General features: G+C 33.4%; 1 protein-coding gene across 1 annotated transcript; it reads right to left on the reverse strand.

Annotated features, from left to right (window-relative positions):
- Positions 1 to 198: 198 nt before the first annotated feature.
- LOC133844483 (estradiol 17-beta-dehydrogenase 11) lies at positions 199 to 20,484 on the reverse strand. Its single transcript, XM_062278503.1, has 9 exons — positions 20,293 to 20,484; positions 17,597 to 17,858; positions 7,915 to 8,068; positions 7,722 to 7,846; positions 3,190 to 3,300; positions 2,995 to 3,120; positions 2,791 to 2,912; positions 2,609 to 2,725; positions 199 to 609 (listed from the first exon to the last, which is right to left on the reverse strand). The coding sequence occupies exons 1-9, from the start codon at positions 20,319 to 20,321 to the stop codon at positions 330 to 332; spliced, it is 1,326 nt and encodes a 441-aa protein (XP_062134487.1). The 5' UTR covers positions 20,322 to 20,484; the 3' UTR covers positions 199 to 329.
- Positions 20,485 to 22,281: the final 1,797 nt, after the last annotated feature.

Genomic DNA, 22,281 nt, shown 5'->3' on the forward strand with positions numbered 1-22,281 from the left:
TAAATTTAAGTGACTAACTGAGAGATGCTCAGTGAATGTTTTTTCTTGTGTTTTGTGTTTTTTTGTACAAAAATTAGCGAACTAATTGCATGCGCTTTATAGCGGAGGCCTTTGCATAACTAAATGTAATATCACTAGACTCGTAGCTTAGAATTAGTAAATGTGCTTGACCACGAAACCATCCTCAAAGCCAGCCTCATACAGAGAGAAGAGGAGGAAAAATGCCAAAAACACAAATTCAATTACACACACATAACTCGTAAAATGCAAAAAAAAGTGTAGAAGAGGCAGGCAGAGGGGGGGCATTCGCTCGGTGTGTGTGTGTGTGCTCAAAGCACCCGCTCCCCCAGTGACGGTGTCCGCTGGATGAGCATCGAGGGTGATTTGGCCGGCAACGTGACGCTGGCGCTGCTCAGTTGCGCATCGAGGGCGGCCATGTCCGCGGCGGTGGTGGAGGAAATGATGCTGCCATTTACCTTGCCACTGCCATTGCCATTGCAACTGACGATTGTGGCGCTGGCGCTCGCTTGTGAGCTAGGCAGACCATGGGGTGAGGCATCGGGCACAAGGCGACGCAACAAGCCGCCCACACAACCCCAGGGGAAGGTCCTGCAAAGAGAGACAGAGAAAAAAGAAAATATGAGAGAAATGGTAAAGGTAAATGTTATGCATTATTAAAGTGAAACACATTAAAGCTAGACCATTAGCCATGGCCAAAAGAGGGAGAAGAGAGCGGGGAAAGGGGAAGGGGAAAGTGTAACCACACACATCTCAGTTGCTGCGATTTACAAATGGGTAATAATTCACAGTTTGAATAGTCATCCTGTGCATGAATGAATGACCCAAGCTCCATGCACTTGGCTCCATTCTGATAAGTCGCCATCATGTAAATGGGTAACGAGGTAACGAGGTTGGGTTCGGGCTGCATTTTCAAAACAATAAAATCTAATTGGATTTACTTATGGGTTGGGTGGGGCGCTTGTTTAAATTATTTGCATTCAGAAGCAGAATTCTGTCAGCTGCTTTAATTTGCTAAGTAAACGTGACAACAGAGTAAGTAAAACTTGAATTTCTTAAATGCTAAGTTTTGCAATTAAATTAAGTAAGTTTGCTGAATAAAATTAATTCTACAAAGACTAGACTAGAGTAATCAATGCAACTTTGGTTCACAAAAGATTTTGATGTTCTTAAATAGGCAAGGGAATTTTATTTTATTTTGTAATCTAATAAATTCTGATTTTCTTTTATTTTGAACAAGTGAGTTTGTTAAAATCATCTAATACTAATATTTTTATACATATGTTTAAAATTCATTAAAATTCTGATTTTTTAATTAAATTAATAGTTTTTTACTATTTTAGTTTTTCATTTTAAATAAAAATTGAGGGATATTAATTAATTTATTTTTTATTTATAAAAAGAATTGCAATTTTGAAAAAGTCAATCAAATTGGTCTATTTGTTTTTTAACTAGTGAGCTTGTTGAATTAAATTTGCTCAAACTCAATTATATTTTCAAATTAAATCAATAATGTTTTTCTCTAGCTTTTACTAAGTAAGTTTATTGCATTTTTTTAACTTTAAATATTCAAATATTTGAGGAGTATGTAATTTAAATTTTGCTTTAAAGATTTTTAATTAATGCCAAATAAATTTTTATTTTTTCAATGAAATTAATTCAATATTAATTTAGTTTTCTATGAAGTGAGTTTACTGAATCAAAATAATAAAAATATTTTCAATTGTTGAGAAGTAAATTCAAACTAAATATATTGTTTTGCGTTACTTTTTATAAGGTAAGTTTTTTTTAGGAAGTTTACTTGCTTTTTAATACAAATTAATCTGTTTTACTTTTCATTTATTATATTTTGGTATAATTCGTATTTGTTGAATATAATTTCTTTATTTAAATAAAAATTTATATTAATCTGTTTTACTTTTCATTAGGTTAGCTTATTTTGATTGAATTCGTATTTGTTGAATATAATTTCTTTATTTAATTAAATACATATATATTAATTATGGTTGAAAGAGCAACAACCTTTTGTTATTTGTTGATTATGTTATTTCAGTTTATATTGCAAAGTCTTCTGAACTTGTTCAACAATAGCTCGAAATGATTTTTTATTGTTGTATTCAACTTATGTATTTACTTGCTTTTATTTTTTACTTCTTTGTTCGTTTAGCGAACAAGTTTATGAAATTCGATAGGCATAAAAAGTTTATGACTCAATAATAATAAAATTAATGTGATATTGATAATTAAATGTATTTTTTTTTAAATGGTTTTATAAGTCCAAATTTGTCAGCAAGACAATCTGAAGTTGAATATATTTTCATTATTTTTGGTTAATACTCGTTATTTTGAATTCCATTAAACGTTAATACATAATGAATACTAAATATATATTTCTACCGATTTTCTTTGAATGCAACAAACTGTCTAGACTTTAATCAAGTTGTATGCTCCACGAAATGAACTTGCAACAAGGTAAGCTTGCCATTTCCCTTGATAAGACAAATACTTAAGCATAGGATGTGGTTATGGGATGCCATTTGGGACCCTCATTAAGCATATAATGGAGAGTATGTTTGTGTGTTTTACTTACCACTTGAGCGACAGCAGGAACTTGAGGAAACCAGGGATAACCGCAAGTTTCTCGTTCTTCTTAATCGCCGAAATGACACGATCGGCCACATCGTTGGGATTCAATGTGGGCACCCATCTGTAAAGGGGAAGAGTGAGGAGTGAAAACATGCAACATGCCACGCCCCTAATCGCAGTGCTTACCTGGCATTCACATCATCGAACATTCCAGTTGCCTGGATGAAGAAGGGACAAATGCAGGTGGTTTGGATGTTCGTGTGTCCAAGGACTTCAAGCTCCAGACGCAGCGCCTCATCAAAGCCAACCTATAATTATATTATTAAATGTATGTAGTGAAAATACATTTAGCCTGACACTGTATTATTTGCATGGAGAGCGTCGACTTACCGCTGCAAATTTACTGGCACAATAATCGACCAATTTGCTAATGCCAACATGGCCAGCAAGTGAAGCGATCGTCGCGATGTGTCCTCGTTCTTTCTCGATCATTTTGGGCAAGAATGCTTTTGTGGTCTGTAAAAATAAACCGGTAGTTAGTTTCAGTTATTCAGTGTTTGGTGTATAAGTAAACTTGTAACTAACCCAAAAGTGTGCCATAACATTCACATTGAACGAACGCTCGATCAGATGGTCCGGAGTATCCAACAGATGCAGGCCAGACACAACGCCAGCGTTGTTGATCAGCAGTGTAACCTGTCGAGTGGTGAATATGTAAGTAGGTATGTAAGTAGTAAGTAGAACATATAACATACATAAAATACAACGTTTAGTGCACATTTTGTACATTTTTCATTTTTATGCTCGGCCATTAACATTTACTTCGTCTGAGTGCCACATAAATTCTTACAAAAAATAATTACTTTTTTTTCCTAGTTTGCAATTTGCATGCTGAGGAAATTGCGCAAGTTGCGTGGTCGAGGCATTGATAGAACTTTTAACTAGGTTACAGCTGTGGTTAATTAACGTTTCAATTCGTATATATTCACAGCTTAAGCCAGTTTTTTTTGGGCATAAATATTTGATTTATTTAAGTGGCGAATTTGAATTGACTTTTGACTACTGCAGAAGTTTTATTAATGAAGCTGAGAATAAATTGTTATTCCTTAAAGGTTTTTTCTTTAATTGATTTGCTAATCTTTATTATCAATAAAAAAATGTTAGGGGCTATATGTGTGACTATTTACAGAAGCTCAATAAATGAATATTAAAACGTGTTAAAATGTGTCAAGTTGCTTCAATTGATTTGGTTATATCTACTATTTATAAATAAAAATTTCTGGACATATTTTTCTTGAAGCTTTAAGTCAGTTTTCGGGCATAAACAATTGATTTATTTACATGATCAATTTTATTGATTTTGGACTACTAATTAAAGAGTATTTTTAAACTTATGTTTTATTATTTAAGGAATACTTTTGTATGAGGAATACGGCTACTGCAGTGGGGCCTCTGTATATTTCTATGGTACATATTTCAAATGTAGTAGTATATCAATATACCAAATATTCTCTTTGTTACATTTAAGTATTCTGTGGTATATTTTTGTATGCTTAGGGTTATATTTCAAATGGGGTACTATACCAAATATACCCTTCGGTATATTTTAGTTTTGGTATATTTTATGAATGGTACCGCACTGTTTTGTAATTTTTTTTTGGGTATAAATATTTTATGGCAATTTAATTAATATTTGACTATTTTCGAACTAAATAAATGCAATTTTACGGAACTTTAAATATTTATTCCTTGATATTAATTAAATAAAACTTGTTTGGAGTGTATTTTTCTTTACGAAAATGAAACAAAGTTTTCGTTTATTTTGCAACAATTTTCGGCTGGTGAAATCGAAGGGCATAACATTAGTTTAGACGCATCAAAGCATACACAAATTGTAAAAATAAAAGATTTAATTGTAACATGTCAAGGTCTAATTGCAAATATTGCGAAAATATGATTTCAACCGCAATGAAAACAAAACGCGACGTTTCACCTGCTTCTGTTGTTGTTGCTAGTTAAATTCAGAAAAATACAAAACTACAACTGTGTGTGTGTGTGTGCGAAACAAAATCAGGCCACAGTAAGTTCAAGTGCAGCGAGCAAAAAAAGGGCTCCAGAGGAGAAGCGAGGCGAGGAGAAAGCGGGTCGGGTGCGGGTCACACATTGCGTATGCGCAATTTCAAATTGCCAGTAACCGGCTAAAGCATTTAACGAGGCGTGCATTAAAGCCAGAGCAACTACAACAGGCAGAGGCTATTAAAAATATTAAATGTAATATTTCAATGACCAGACAAAAACATCATCAAGAGGAAAACAACAACAACATAAACAAATGAAAAACAATAACAATAACAACAACAAGGCAACAACCAAAAAAAAAACTAAAGCAACGAGTCATCTGCATAACGCATGACTTACTAAGCACTTAAATGTTTTTGCTACTGTTTTTTACTATACCCTCTCCACATCGAAATAGTTTGGAAATTACTGAAGCAAAAGCGAATATCAAAAAAACAGGAAATAATCACAAAATAAAAAAAGAAATAAATATTTGCCATTGCCAAATATTTTAATGATGCGTTCAAAATTTATGTTTATTATTATCAAAAAAATAAATATTAAGAAAATCAAAATTTATAGCGCATTTCTTAGTCAAACATTCCCCGATTTACAATTTTAGTTTTTTTCCTTTGCAGTTTTCTTTTTCATCATTTTTTTATGCTCTCGTCAGTTCGTTTTGGTTTCTGCTTTGTAATTATATAACTCGTTGAAGCCGCTAAAAAACTGTTGTAGTATCTTTTGTTATTATATAATTCTTGTTTTTTGATAACTTTATTGTGTTCTAGCTTTTTTGGTTTCTGCTTGAATTTCTTGCTTAATTTGAAAACATTGTTTTCCTATGTTTGAATAATGATTTATGTGTTGTTATTAAACTTGTCAGAGCGTTAATGTATTATTTGGAAATTGCCGTTGGCGAAGCGTAAAAAGTGTTGAACCCTCGTAATGATGCGCTATTATACTTTAGAATAATTAATTCTGAATTAACCAGAATTAACTTCAAAAATTGTAGTACGAATGAAATTAAATAGCGTGTACTTTTAAGAGTGGCTATTTAAATAATAAATATGTTTTTTTTTTTTTTTCTATAATTAGGCAGTTATTAAGTAAAGAAATTGAGATGATAATAAATAATAAGCCGATAAATTTGAAATGTTGTTTAGGTGAACGACATTTAGTTTAATCATTTTTTTTTTTTAAGAATAATTTGTTCAATATTTTATTTAAATATATTTTGAGCTAGCTTTATTTTGGAATTCCAATAAGAAAGAGCGTTGATAATTTCTTTAACTATTTTGTGAGCAAACAATTTAGTATAAAATAAAAATGGGAATAAGTTTAATTCTTTTGTTGCTCAACAACATGTTGATAAATTAATTTTATAAAGTAATTTGTTTCATATTTGATTTCAATAGATATTTTCTACCCTAGCCTTTTTAACTAGTTTTTTTAATGTTTGAAATTTAACTTCAAATTTCCGAAAGAGCGTTAATCATTTATTAAAATGATGTAATACTATTTTATTTAAATATAAAATACAAAACTAAAAGAACTTTAATTGTTTTGTTGCTGAAAAACACTTAGCTGCATTCATATTTAAAGAATAATTTGTTCAAAGGTTGATTTCAATAGATTTTATTGACGCTTGCCTTATTTAATTATTTACTGAAAAACTAATATAAATTTTAAGGTGTCAATATTGAAAAACGTTATATTTAAATGATGTAATTTTATTTTAGTTTTAGTTTTAAACATGTTACTATAAAAAACTAGAAGAACAAAATTAAATTGTATTAATTATAAATTAATAATTTATTGAATAATAGCTTTCAGACTGACCTTTTTTTATTATTGACTGAAAATCTAACATAGAGTTTGAGGTGTCAATGTCGCAGCTGTGCTAATTATTTATTCAAATATTTGGCGAGCTATTTTTAAATGATGTAAGCTCATTTTAATTAGCAAACAGTTGACTATACAATTTCTAAAATAATGCAAACAAATGCTACGCTTGGCGCTTTAGACTATGAAACCTTGAAATAAGTCAACGTTCGTTAAAAGTTTTAACTAACTTAAACAAAAGTTCTAATTACTCCGACAATTTAAGCAGTTAATTAGTGGTTAAAATGTTAACTTGTCACGTGCCGCAAAAAAGTGTTCAAAGTAGTTTTCAAGTGAAATGAAATAAAACACAGCAAAACAATTGAATATTTTTAGTGTTTGCAGAGTTTCAACAGTTTTGCATGCCTTTGCTAATCATATTAGCAAGCATTTACGAATGCATTCACAGTGATAATGAATGCCATGACACGCTTTTGTGTTGCAAACAAATGTGGCAAACCTCAGCCAAAGCCAAAAGCCGAAGCCAAAAGGCTGACAACGTTATCGTATCGGAGCTGAAAGATTTATAAGATGCGCCCAGTTCGAGTCACAATTAGTGCTTGCAATTTTTATGCACTTTTAATGTGAGCCAAATGGGCGCGGCTCGGCCTCAGTCCTCGCTCGTGCCGGTTGCGATTAATTTGAATGGGTCTGCGAGAAAGGCTTGTGGAGAGCTGCTGCTGTTGCTGTTGCTGCCTCTGCTCCATATTGTGATTAATTGGCAGTTGCAACGCAAGTGGCAACCTGTTTGAAGACCCGATCTTAACATTTCTCAAGGTTGCCAGCGGACAGCAAAGATGCGTTCATGCATACGAAATGCCCCTTTCGCTTCTCTCTCTCTCTCTCTTTCTGCTGCCGACTAAATTTATGACATAAATATGCATAAATGTGTTGCCGTGGGGCGTGGCGTGCTCTGCAGTAGAGTGCTGGGCCTACATGTGTTTCAGCTTCTAAAACAAAAAACAGCACTAAAGAACAACAACAAAAAAAAGGGTTCTTTGGCCATTAAACGCCCCTCAACAAACAATTATGTACAACGAGTTCGGACAGCTCGACTATTTTGTCTGCCACATAAAGCGCTCAACTGTGAACAGCAATTACTCGAGTTTTATGCTTCAATTGTCGCCATGAATGCGGCACAAGATATATTTTGTATACAAAAAACTATTTGTACTTACATCACCGACTTCTTCTCTGATGACATCGGCTGCTTTGTAGACCTCTTCCTTCTTTGATATGTCCACCACGTAGCCTTTGCAGTAGCCGCCCGCCTCTTCAACAATTTCACAGGTCTCCGCAATGCCTGAAAAATATTTTTGAGAAAATATTTAGACTTTGTGAATGCTTATTTGTATTTGTTTTTTTATTTACCCTTTTTGTTAATGTCCCAGATGATGACTTTGGTGCCCATTTTGCCGAGTCTTTCGGCCAGCAGACGACCAAGTCCATTGCCGCCACCTGTGATTAAGGCAATGTCCGTGTTGAGTTCCTTCTCAGGATAGCCAAAGGCAATATAATAGAGGTCCTGTAAGATAGAGAGAGATAGGCAAGCAAATGTCAGAAAGGTGTTGATAATTGCACAGGAAGTGAGTAAATTAATTTTATAATTATATACATTTTATAATTATATGTTAAGGTGGGAATTCAGTATTTCTTACTAACAACTTGTTGCAAAATAATTACACAATTTGAGCAACGTGAAAATGTCAAATGTGAGCAAGTTTGTTGCCTAAGTCTTTTGTTTTCGCCTTCAGCCATTCTATGTGACTTTCTTACCACCGCATTATTGAAATAGTACACGTATGCAAATTTGCCTTTTACAGCGAGTAGAAATGGCCAGCATAAATGGGCAAACAAAAGCGGCATGACAATCCGGATTGTCATGCAGTTGACGGTAGCGTGTTAATAGACACCAAATTTGACGCCTCTGTGCGTGGCAAACACTTGAATTTCATTTTCAAAAAAGTCTTTTCGGCTCTGTTAACTTGTGTTTTGTGTTGTGTTGTGTTTCCTCGTCTCTGCTTCTTTTTGTTGATTTAGTATCAATAAGCTGTCAACATTTATGACTCGCACGTCTGCATTGTCGCATAAACATAACAAAAGACGCTCGACACAACACAATAATATTAACATAACATTTTTTTTGTACATTTCGTGAAAAAAATATATCGTTATAAAAAAAAAATTAAACTGAGAAAAGCGACAGAATTGAAGACAGTAGCACTTTCCTCTCACTCTATCTCTCTCTCCGTGTTTTTTTGGCTGACGACCGGAGGCGACTCATAAATTTTGTTCGTGCCACACGCGACGACAACATCGCTGACGCTGGGCTCTGGTTTTAAGCTGCGACTTTATTTTTGGGGTGCAACAAAAGACAGACAGACAGTCAAGAGAGCCGGTCAGCCAAGCCAAGCAGCTCCTGTCTTAGGGGCCAGGCTGGCAAGCGTGTCCAATTATTTTGACATTAACAATGAATGTGGCGCAACGTGGCTGCTGTTGTTATACCCTCGACGTGAGCGAGAGAAGATTAACAATTTATTGCGCAAAATGTGTTGAAAGAAAGAGCTGGTAGAAAATTAAACAAACTATATATTGAATCTAAACTTTAAGCAAATGTTCCAGTTTCCAAATATTCAAGTCAAATATTTAAATTAAGTGAATGAAAAATCACAATCACCAAATTTTAAGCAAATATTAAAATTTACTTCTAAACTTTTATCACATTTTTCTAGTGGAAACGTTGAAATCGAATGTAGGAAAAAAACCTTTTCCAAATTTTAAGCAAATATTTAAGTTTACTTTTAATCTTTTGCCCCTTTTTTTTGGTAGAAAAATATTAAAAAATACTTCTCTACATTTTAAGGAAATATTAAAATTTATTTTAAAACTTGTCTCATTTTGTCTCATTTTTTGGTAGAAATATTAAAATTGAATGTATGAAAAATCACATTTCTAAATTTTAAGCAAATATTCAAATTTACTTCTAAACTTTTATCACATTTTTCTAGTGGAAATATTGAAATTGAATGTATGAAAAACACTTTTTCTAAATTATGAGCAAATACTCAAATTTACTTTTAAATCTTTTGTCACATTTTGTCTGATAGAAATATAAAAAATTTATTTTTGAGAACTTTCAAACATTTGTAACATTTTTCTGGTACTAAACAGTTAAATTCACTTTTAAACATTGCAAGAAATGTTGTCATACTTTGGGCAACTCTTTTCGATTGACTTTTTTCAGGGTATCTTCTCGTCTTCATCTCAACTCTTCTGCTAGCCTCTGCTTAGCTGTCGCTTATAACTGTTTGGCCCCCAAAAAATGACAAGAGCGCATAAATAATACGAAATTTCATTAAAGGTAACATGTTTGCTGTGGCTGTGGCTGTGGCTGTCGCTGTTGATGTGATGATGATGATGAGTTGCTTCTTTCACTTGTTGCCCTGTTGACAGACATTTTGTCACATAATTGAACATGCAATTCGCTACATTTTTGTGTTTTCTTTTCCTCTTTTTTTCAACATCAACAAGGACAGGAAGCCGGCAATTATAATTTATGCACAACAAGATAATAACTTAAATAAATTGTGCTCCGATTTATGTCACAAGATAATTTTTGCATTTTTTGTTGTCTCTGTTTTTTTCATAATTTCATCGAAATGTTGCTAAGGAAACACGCATGCAAAAAGCCAAAAATCAAATCCATTTAAATAGTTAATTTCGCATTTGCATTTTACAATTTCATTGTCAAGTTTCATTCGCATTTTATAAGTCTGCATAAATCTTGGCACGGAAGTCAATCCAATAGAAACACAAAAAATTCTATAACGTTTATTGTTCTCTGTCTAGTTCTATGGCTAATAAACTCCAGTCGTGACTTGCTATATGTAAATGCTCGCAAAATGATAGACGCAAAGAAAAAAATCCCCAAAGACGACAGACAGACTTAGACTGGAGTCACATATATGCTTTGTCATCTGAATAACAAAAATATAATAGTAGAAATAATAATTTTTCACTTTGTAAGACGACAAGAAACCTGCCGAGTCAGCATCGAACTTGAAGGGTTTATTGGACTGTTTGTCGTTTTATTTGTTGTTAGATTGTGTCTGATGGCCAAGGTGAATTTGTTGACCTTTGTAAGAAACGGAAAAGTACCAAAGCTTCAAAATAGTTTGGTGCATGATAGAAATGCATGATATAAAAACTGGTCAAATGAAGTGGAATTTTTTTGTTAGAAACAAAATTCAAAGTATTTTTAGTACACTTAAGATAAGCCATGGAAGTTGACATTGATCTACATATGCTTAAATATGTATAAGCTTGTTTAATAATAATAAAATAAATTGTAATTTAGATAAGCTTCTTCTCAATAAAAGAATGTGTAGCAAAGCCAATCATAATATACTGTTCAATAAAAGTCTCTCTAAGCTCTGATTTTTAAACCTCATCCTTAACTTAAAATTGTAATTTAAATAATCTTCTATTTTAAATATATTTAATAAAATAATCTGTACCGAAGCCAATCAAAAAAAAACTGTTCAATAAAAGTCTCTAAACTCAGTTTTTTTACACCTCAACTCTAACTTTAGTTCATTACCTCTGTTGACTTAAGCAACATAACTACAACTTAACTTACTAATTGCCTGTCTAGCAACTCCCGCATTCTATTGATTCACCATCAGCATCTTCTTCTTCACAATTACAAGACCCGACTGAGGAATCTCAAAAAACAAACTCTCTCATAATCATTAGCTGCTCATTAGCTTGGCTACAACTTGAGCAAACATTTAAACACGACTCTTAGAATTAGCAAACTCTTTCTAACTGTACACGTATTTAACTCTGCCGCTTGGCGGGAGTTTGGAAATCTTGCGTAATTATGCTAATTCAAACCAAAAAAACAAGAAAAAAAAGAAACAAGAGAGAAAAAACGAAAAACATAAAATGCCATTAAAGCGCAGACAAAGCGAAACTACGTATTATCGAAGTTAGCAAAGAGCTTGATGATAACTTCTAAAAAGGCGGCGTTTCCAACATCGCAAGGAACGAGTAATAATCAAATGTTTGTTGTGTTGTGCGGTGTTTTGTTGTGCTTAGCGCAAAGCAAAGCTTAATGGCAACATGAAAACTTGTTTGCTTGCGTCCGGGGGAGAATTGCGAAAATTCCAAATCTAAGCGACTCACGTCGAGCCAGGTGATTCTAAGCCAGCTGAAAGTGAAACTGCTTGCTGCCGGCCAGACAGCTCCAAGTGTCTTGCCCAACAACAACATAGTTGTGGCAGTCTCTCTATCTCTCTCTCTCTTTCTACACTGCACTGCACTCAACTCCACTTTATTCCACACGATCCGAATCCGAATGTAGTCAACACAACTGCTAGACTCAAGACTCAAGACTCGAGACTCGAGTCGACTTCACTCGACAGCTGGCCAACGTAATTGGCCGTGCAATAAGAAGTCTTATTATTATTTTTCTCGTTGAGCGTTAAATGTTGAGCGCTTTTCATTGAGCTGCTTAAATACAAAAGACTTAAGACACGAACTTGCATTGTGCACCACTGTTGCAATTTCCATTTGGCTGCCATTCACACACTCACGGCTCAATTGTGACCTTCTTTGCCATCTACACTTGCATTGTATACACAAGAAAACAAAACCAAATAAATATATAAAAACAAATGAAAAACGAGCCTCGAAAACTGATATTGTATATAGAGTTGAGGAGATGCAGAGAAGCAAAGAGCGAGAGAGAGAGAGATACCGCAACGAAATGCCGCCACTTGCCACTGTTGCACAGTTGGCATAAACCTGAAGTTGAGTGCAGCTAATGAAACAAGTCAAGACCGAGGGTGGCTTAAAGTTTATACAGAGGTTGAGCAATAGTTATTTATGATCAGCAAGTTAATCAAAGACAAGTAAATCCAAACAAAATTTTGACACTTTTTTTTAACAATTTATTTTACATATTTTTCTACGAAAGAAACTGAAGAAATTTCAATCATTTGTTAATTCTAAATGTTTTATTTAATTTATAAATTATTGAATTCCCTTGTCATTATTCCTTCTTAAAATTTATTTAAAAATTATGAAATTTTATTGATATATGAAAATTCATAAATTAGTTGCATTCAGTTGCTTGTTCCATCAAGCGTAGATCTTAAGAGAGACTCTAAATTTAAAAATGGATTGAATCGAACTATCGATATTTGTTGACAAAGATGCATTTATAACATTATCCCTTTTTATAATTATTTTTTTTTTTAATTTTTAATATATATTTTGTCAAATTACATATATTCTTATTTATACACATTCTTATTTACCTTTTTATTTTTAATTTATTTATAATTAATAATTGCCAATTTCCAATTCATTTACAGTTGTGTTTCTATTTGTATGAAAATTTGTTGCACATTTTCAATGCAAATTTTGTCTATTACATCTCAATTTGTTGCTAAGTTTCATACGTGCATGAAAATGAGTTGATGCTGATCAACAATAAATAGCAATTATATTTTGTTAACAACTGCAAATTACAAATTATTTTTGTTTAGAAAACCACAATAACATTCTAGGTAAAATGCATTTAATTCTCAACGATTTATTTACCTAAAATGTTTCAAGCTTTAGCAACTTAGTTAATGATTTTTTTGTTGACAACTTTTGAGATTGATGATATGGCTGTATGAATCATATGTATGAATCAAGCTACCCATGCATCTATTAGTGGCATGACGCGATTTCAATTTAGATGCCGTCACAGCAATTGAGGCGTCATTCGCCTTGTTGTACACTTGAAACTTTTACCCGTGCATGGAATCGATATTTTTTTTAGTTTTCTTTCATTTGCAGTGTTTTGTTTTAACAGCGGGTGGCCGCATTGGCCATTTTGACGGCCTTCAAAAGCCATTTCCATTTATTGCCGTGTCAAAATTAGCACCTTAAAACTAACTGTTAACTTTTTTACAGTGTACAAACCGCAAATTACCAAGTGAGGTTGTGTCTGTGTGTGATCGGACTCTGCCATAAATCAAGCAATCAAGTTCTAAACTTTAGAGTTACGCCAATTTTGGCCAACAAAAATTCATGCACGCCTCGCGATGCTGATCTATGCTCAAAGATTGTGGTGAACCCAGCGAATATTCAATCTGAAAACTTGGTGTTGGGGAGGTTAATGCTGGTCGCCATATAATTATATATTGTTTTTATGCATTTCGTGGGTAATTTTGTGTGTGGCAACTTTGTGAAAATTAGCTGCAATTTGCAGACAATTTTTTGGTTAAAAATAATTCAATATAAAAATAGAAGATTGCTTGGTTATGAAGATGATTATTGGTCAAAAAATGTAAATAAAATTGCGTGTATTGCAAGTAAAAGTTATAAAGTAATAACCAAATGATGCTATATAGCTATTATTAAGCTTAGTTTTGAAATCAAGCTCTTAAATCAAGCTTTGAAGTTACTAACAAAAATTCTCTATATTTTTTTTTAAATATTTTCCGAATACATCTAGCTAGCTTATTCCGCTTAGTTTTTTTTTAATACACGTTCAAATCAAGCATTGACTATAATATTTAAGAAATGATAATGAATATATCTAACTTATTCAGCTTAGTTTTATTAAAACAGTGGTTCAAAGCAAACTTCAAATTTACTATATAAAAAATGTATTATGTTTTTATTTTCATTTGTCAATTTATAAACAATTAATAATTTTACATAAGCTCGTAACTTCAAATGTCTTCCATCTCTATTTAGCTATCTTTTACCCCTTTAAAGCAGCTATGTTAATCTTCGGCGCTTCCATATTATGCTTCCGTTTAATATCTCCATCTTTGGACTATTTATGGCCCTAGAGCAGCACTCCCTTAACCCACTTCACATGAAAGATAATCCAAACAAGTGAGCCAAGGCCGTTGTGGGTCTATGAGCCTGTGCGTCGAATAACCTCCATTCAACCGACAACCGACAACCGACAACTTCAAACAAAAGCCAACTTTATGCTCACATATGCAATAGCTATACGAGCCGTTGTTGTTGTTGTTGTTGCTGTCTTGCAAACACTTTCGATTTCAATTGCGTTTACTTCTTTTATATACGTAAATATATTTTTTCAGCTTCTTCTGCTGCGGTTGGCATTACACACACGCCACAGACGAGGCAGCAGGTTGCCCGCCAAAAAAAATGCTACGTATGTTGCCACAGACGCTGCCGAAGTCGCTGCCTCAGTCACAGTCGCTGTCGCTGCCGAACCCACAACTAGCGAAGCTAATAAAAACAGGCTTCGCAGCAAAGCCGGCAAAATGCAAAAGTTGAACTGGGTCAACAAGCCAAAACGCAGCAGCAGCGACGTCAACGAATGTTGTGCTGTATTATTTTGGAACTCCTTTGGCTGCCGAGAGGCAGTTCCAGAAGCCAGTCGATCACATGTATGCGACAAGTTTGTTGCCTAAGTCATTTGTTTTTTTTTTCAGTGGAATTGAATTAGTTCAACAACACACAAAAACCAGGCTAATATCACACTGAATTGATGTGATTGTTGGCTAGCAAAGCGCATTATTAGCTCAATCAATCAATATGCAATTGCAGCGCTCAACTTCATACAACAACAAATCACAAGTCATTGCTTGAACGTCTCTCGATCACAAAAGCACAGCAAAAAAATTAAAAAAACAAAACCAGAAGCAAAACAACAACAAATTGTAAATGCAAATTTCGTATGAATTGTTCATGACTCGTTGATGTTGCATTCAGCATGCAAATGTCAACATTTTTTAATGGGCACCGCCTTCGCTTCCGTTCCCCCGCCCCCGCTGCAGTTGGCATCAACAATCGCTAGTTAGGCATTCAGGCAAAGAGAGTTACCTCGGTAATTTAATGGCACTCATGCATAATAAGATACTGGCAAATCCATGATACACATGCTATATATAATGATCATATCTCAACACTCTCTCACTCGCCAGCAAGCCACAGAAATAAAAGGTTATTTTTTACATTATTTTTTTTATTTTTTTGAAGTTGACTTGCCAAAGAGAAAATAATATAATTATGTAGCACAACGAAGAAAAAAATAAGCAGCTTCAAAATTTTTTCGTTGCTTATGTAATAGCAGCGAAATTTGTTTATAAAGCCGGGCATGTCAATTTTGTTAACCACAAAACCAGAAAAACAAAAAAAAAAGGGAAACCCAACAACATCAATATCCCCCTAAGCCTCCTAAACAAAAAAAAAAATGCCCCACTGGCCAAATTCTTTGTTGTTAACTAGCCATAAATTTCAATTGTGCACTTTAACGGCAATTAACAAATTGTTTGCGGCCCTTTCTGTCGGATCTCGTAACTGCAAAATCATGATAAATCTGTGAAACGTTTAGTGTCTGTCAATCTCAAGTGTGCAATCTCTCAAGCTTAAGCTCAAGCTCAAATTTAATCTCCGCGGGCTATTTGGGGATTTTTATGCCGCTTTTATTCTACGCTATTTTTACATTTTAATTAGCATTGCTAAGAATTGCTTAGATATTTTAGATTGACAAACAAATTATATGTGCGCTGAATAATATTGACTTTACGAACATTCCGAGTGCAGTTGAACCCTAAGAAGGTTATTAGCGACATTGTCGATTGCTTGCAAGTGAGACGTGAATTGAAAATAAATTAATTAAAAATGATTTACTACGCTGAAAATATAGTTAAACATTTACACAAAAAAGTAAAATCGTATTAAATGCTATAAATAAAATCACACAACACATAAAAACTAAATAAAAACTTTAAGTTTTTGTTCGTCACTTTTTCTATCTAAGCAAGTCCATCAGCCATTTGTCATTTAATTTATTGAACTGATTTAATCATCTAGAACGACCTTCAAATTGAGCGGAACAAACGCGTGTCGTATAAGCAGAACAATTAAGTTATTTAAAATCTATATAACCAGATGACAGCACACTGATAACCAGCTTTATAAGCATAAAGATGTAAGATGCAAGATTGCAACTCAAGTGATTGTGCGCGTGTCGAAAAAAAAGAAAACCATAAAAGGTAGATGAAGTTGCAGATATTGTTGATAAACCGCCAACAGTTGTAATGACAGACGACCAACAACTAAGCGCCAAGGGCCAAGAGCAAGGGCAGCCAGTGGAAAGGGCCAACAGTCGAAACTGAAGCTGAAGCCAAAGACGATGCGATAAGCTAAAACCCGTTTCGATATAATTAATTTATCAAGTCTGTGTTTTTTTGGAGATGAAAAGTTGAGAAAAATTTGATTATTGAATTAAGGAATTTATTTAATTGCAATCAAGTTTATGTAATTCATTAATAACAACCAAATCGAAGGGCAACCAATAAATTTGACTAATCAGTTTTTGTTATCAAAGTTTATGTCAGTATTTTGTATATCGAAATATAAATTTATTTGGTGTTTGATTTTAAATATGTTGCAGATTTTTTTTGATGTTTAAAATATTAAATATTACTCAATTATTAAATATATTTCGAAGAAATGAATAAATTTTGAAATTTGAAAAAAAAAAGCATTTTCAAACTCTAAATTATTTTTTGACAATTCTTATGTATATCGTACAATTATTTGTGTGCTGTCTGTATGTTAGTTTTTTCTATAAACAATGTTGCTAATTGTCTAATTTAAAGTAGTCAAGGCCTTGTTAATTCGCTCACGGAAGCAGTCAAGTTCAAATACCGATGATCCACAGAAACAAAATACACAATACAAATCAAAAATTTATTAATTCGCAGTTGTAAACAAAGGCACAAAAATGCCCCGTGGGCTTTGGAGTGGCTCAAACAAATAGCATAATTTAATTTCAATCAAATGCCACAAATTTGGCATTGGTCAAAAACAAATATTAGATGGATCAAGCAATTTGCATATATAAAGTACAATAGTATGCAATATATTATATTTTATACCATATAGTATGAATATTATATAGTATATTTTATACCATATAGTATGCATAGTATATAGTGTATTTTATTTTATACCACAGTATAAATAGTATATAATATATTTTATAACAAAAAGTATTGCTCACCTGGAGTATGTAGCCTATGCAGGTGATGATGAACCATGCAACGTCCGCGAAGGCATCCCAGCTATTCCAAAGCGTTTGGCGCCAGCCAACTGCAGGAGCTGTGGGCGTGGGCACGCCTCCTGCGTGGCCATTCTGAAGCAGAGCATGCCCGTTGCTGAGCGGTTTCAGGTCCAAGTTATTATTGTTCTTCACCATTTTCACACAGATTTTGCACTTTTCTTTTTGATTAATTTGACGGCTTACTATTATTGATTGTTGTAATCTAAACACATTGAATTATTTCAAGTATTTTCGTAATTTTTCTTTTTTTTATATTTTGTTGTAGTAATTTCTATGTAAACGAAATGCGGGCAAGCAGCAATTACATTAACAACAACAATAATAATAATAATAATAAAAACAACAACAGCAGCTGCAAGTTAACGAAATCGTTTTTATTTTCGTGTTTCGTATTTTGTTTTTGTTTGTGTTTCTTCGTTTCTTTTTTGGTTTTTGCGTTTTTGTGGCTTTTGTCTCTGATTTTCCGCGCAGCACGTCCGCTCTCGTGAGCGTAGCAAACGAATTTGAACGAAAGGAATGAATTTCGACTTCTTATTTTGGGGCGCTATTGGATATCGCTGTAGACGTCGCTGTCGACGTCGTCGCTGGCACAGCTTGAAGCTTAGCTTTGTGACGTCACGAAGCTCGATTTCGGTTTCGGTTTCAACAACAACACAGTAGCAACATTAACAGCTGCGACTGCGGCTGCGACTGCGGCTTCGCAAAACTTTTACGCAGAGAGCTTCGAGCGCTGCGCGCGTTCTTTTTGTCGTTTTACGCTTTTTGCTTTGCGCTTCACGCTAATTGCTTATTTCGTTTTATTTTTGTGTAATTTAATAAAAAGCTCCGACTGCTGTTTGCTTTATTGTTGCTTTTCATTAAGTGCCGACTGCAATTCATGCCGCCGACTGGAAGCTTTAATAAATTTACAACCAGCTGCATTAGAAGAACGCCCAAAGGCTTTAGCTTACAAGTTTAGCTTTTGATTTATGCATGCTCATTCAGCTTAGGTTGCGTCTGAGCTTATTACTCTGTAGGTTTCATTAGCATAACACAAATTATTATTGCACTTCATTTTAATACAAAAAACTTTATTTTTTTAATTGCTCATTAGATTACTTCAAGTGCGATCTTTAGTTAATTATCTGCATATTAGTTAAACACTTCAAGAGCTTTAATTGCATTAAAAGCTAGCAAGAACTTTCAGTTTAATTGCGTGTGAACAGCTAAGAGATACCCTAGATAAAAGTTATAACTACACTTAATGTCGTAAATTAATTTTTTACTGATTTTTGAATGTTGCTTATGAATACTTATTTCATTATGAACCATAGTTAGTAACAACAGGTTAATAATTTAGAGTTTCAATTAAAAAGCCCTAGATTTCCCATTCAAAAGCATCTCACTGTATAGAGAGCAAAACAATTGCATATAACTTGCATTTAATTATGTACTTATGAATATAATTATCCATTACACACTTCCCCAGTAATCTTTGCGTATCTTCTTTATCACCATTACATGATTGCTACTTAAGCATGTTTATATTTAGCAACTTGGTGCAACTACTTTAGAAATTGTTCAACTTTCCACATGCGTTACTTAAGACACTTTTGACATCTCTTGGGTAGTCCATTACTTATGGATTATTAGGCTTATCAACATAGTATTTTTCACAATTTGTATGCCCCTTCACTTTTCTTTGGCCTGATGCCGTCTTATGTGTTAAATCGCACTTTACCTCGATCGGCCAGACTAAATAAATGAAACTAAAATGAAAATACAACGCAATAATAACATTTGTTGTTAATCTTTTAGCTTATCAGCATTCATTTGTGCGTCATCCGCTTTACGCTGTGCTTTTTCACATCTTTTTCTGAAGTGCAATTTAGAATAGGATTGTTAGATTTATTGTAAAATATAAACCTAATCAACATTTACTTCCTCTTTCTCTACAATCTCTAGATCTATATTGATTAATTAATTTTCTTAAAAATATTTACTTTTTTTAAATGTGTATATTTAAAATGAAAATAATTTATAATACTCATGAATAGAAGAACTATAACTATAAAAAAATCATATTAATAAATCCATTTTTAAAGAGAATAGTGAAGAAGACTATTATATTCGAATATTGAAATGCTGTTAGGGTATTTAATCTGCGACTTGTTGCCACTCACGAAAGTGATCAAGATCAAACGAGTTATGCAAATTGGTAGTAATTTTTGCTGCATAATTTTGTTCGGCAATTCTTGGCGATTTCGTCACATATTTGATTTGATTTGATTTGATTTTTATTTTGTTTGTTTACGTGCGTTTTTTTTGTCTTTTTCTTTAACATCGCATTGCCTTACCAAGAATCTGTGAAGCCGTGGCGACGTGTTGGGTCAAAAACCCACAAAAAAATGTAAAGGCCACTCGATTTTTGGTCAGCAGTTGCATGATAGATGATGATGATGCAAAACTGCATCATACCCATGACGAAGAAGGGGGTGAAGCAGAGACCGAGAAGACAGAGGCGGAGGCGGCGCGTTTGGCCCGCATAATGAATTGCAAATTGTAAAAACGAGACACGAGACAAGCTTCGATATTTGGCAGTCACTTGAGACAACTGAGATTGGTGGAGTGCACTTTTAAACGTTCGTTTTACGTACTTTAATTTACTTAATTTGCATATCGGCATTTGATTTCTGCAATTTCACAATATTTGCGGTTCACACAGACACAAAACAACACAACAACAAAGAATTAACAACGCAGCTGTCGTAGTCATCAATAATCATAGTTAATAATGCGTTGCGATTAATGCATTGTTTATGCAAATTTGCATCGCTTTTTTTGGTTTTTATACGATAATTTTTGTTAACTAACTTTTTAGCTTTTGTATAAATATTTGTATTTTTCAGCGTCCTCTTTACCCTGCCATCGCAATGCGTGAGAGTGACATTTGTGACGCATGCGCAAGAACGTAATCCAAATTAAACGGCAAAGAGAGCGAGAGAGCACAAAGTGAGAGCACAGCCTTAGCAAGCAAGGCAAGAGAGCGAACAAAACAGCTGTGTGGATTATGCATTCCATAAGGCACAACAGGATTGAAAGGGAGGGCGCGTCAATCAGCTGTTGACAGTGTTGCCAACTTCTTTACTTTTTTGTATTTTTTCATTACTTACAAAACAAATTACAATTCATATTAAAATCCATCATAGTTTGTTTACCATAATTAATTAAATCGATCAAAATACTTAAGTGCTCTTATAACGTAATTTGAGTAGATAAACTAATTATTGGCCATTTATCGCAAAAATTTGACATTTAATTGCCACTCTTGTATATTTCTTTTTAATAATTTCCGCCTAATTTGCGCTAAAAAACAACATTCTCTAATTTTTATTTCCTTTTTCCTAAATATTGCATAAGCAATTTAACCTCGTGCCCTGTTGACCGAGCGCTAAAAATATGTTAATCCATAAATAAAATATAAAATAATTATCCAATAAACGAGCGTGCTCGACGAAAAGTTGCGTTGTTTTCAAAATGACAAATATTTATATGGTAATTTCATTTTTTTTGTAATAACTTTTCTATAAATAATAACTTATTTTTATAGACACTCTATTAGGTGTTTCATTATTTAAAAATATGCAAACAGAACACAGCTTTTTTAAGTTTATAGTAATAACAAATTATGGTCAAACAAATTTATCAATTTAGTAATTAATCACTATTTTAATCTTGCTTTTATAAAACACCCACGAACCCATGTTAACAGGGTATATACTACATACAATACATAAATTATGCTTCAATGCCTCATTTGCCTGACCTTGGCTAGCTCGAAAGAAGAAAAAAAAAACCCGTTAGAACCTCATATCGAAATAAACGTAATTTGCCGCATGTGACCATTTGTCAAAGATTCGAGCGGCGGCGCCAATCATCGACCATCGTCTCTTTTAAGCCGAACTTTAACCTATTTTACTTCCTCACACAGCGACAGACAGCACAATAATAATAATAACCAGCTATAATACATTGTGTATCGTTAATGCTCCAAGAATTCTTGTTTTTGACAAAAACTTCCGGCTCGCCGTCCATAGAACGTGTTTCAAGCCATGTGCGCCACTGCCAATTGGATGATGACTTGGACTTCCACATGGATGTGTTGAATGTATATGTTGGTATTGTTTTTTTTTTTGCGCTTGTTAATTTAAAAATTAATATATTTTGATTTTCATATTTTGTGTGGCTTGTCATCAGATGGCCCATTTGATTAGATAAGCATTTTGATTATAATTTATTCATTATTATGTATGTCAATAATTATAAGATTGTTAATTACTTACGAGCTCATAAACCATTTCATTCATTCTTACACTGATCAAGGTCAGTTTTTGGTTTCAAAATCTTGCTTGGAATTTCAAACACGTCTCAAAGTGTTAATTGAAACTCACTTGGATCTTACAATTATTGAAAAAAAATATATATTTTTTACTAATAAGCAATTAACAGAACACGTTTTAAATACGTTTTAAAGTTATGAGATCTTAGATTGACGTTAATAGAGTTGCCAGAATGTTTAAAATGAAGTAGCTCTTGAAGATTCTATCCGGTTTCAAGTATGCTATAAAATCTGTGCTCTTGAACTA

This window comes from Drosophila sulfurigaster, chromosome 2L (assembly GCF_023558435.1).
Source record: "Drosophila sulfurigaster albostrigata strain 15112-1811.04 chromosome 2L, ASM2355843v2, whole genome shotgun sequence".
Taxonomy (NCBI): Eukaryota; Metazoa; Arthropoda; class Insecta; order Diptera; family Drosophilidae; genus Drosophila; species Drosophila sulfurigaster.

Coding starts and splice junctions, on each gene's coding strand:
- LOC133844483 (XM_062278503.1), bottom strand. CDS start 20,321: ATGCCGATATGCAAATTAAGTAAATTAAA. Junction 17,859..20,292: donor TGCAAATTAAGTAAATTAAA/GTACGTAAAACG, acceptor CAATGTGTTTAG/ATTACAACAATCAATAATAG. Junction 7,847..7,914: donor CTGGGACATTAACAAAAAGG/GTAAATAAAAAA, acceptor AATATTTTTCAG/GCATTGCGGAGACCTGTGAA.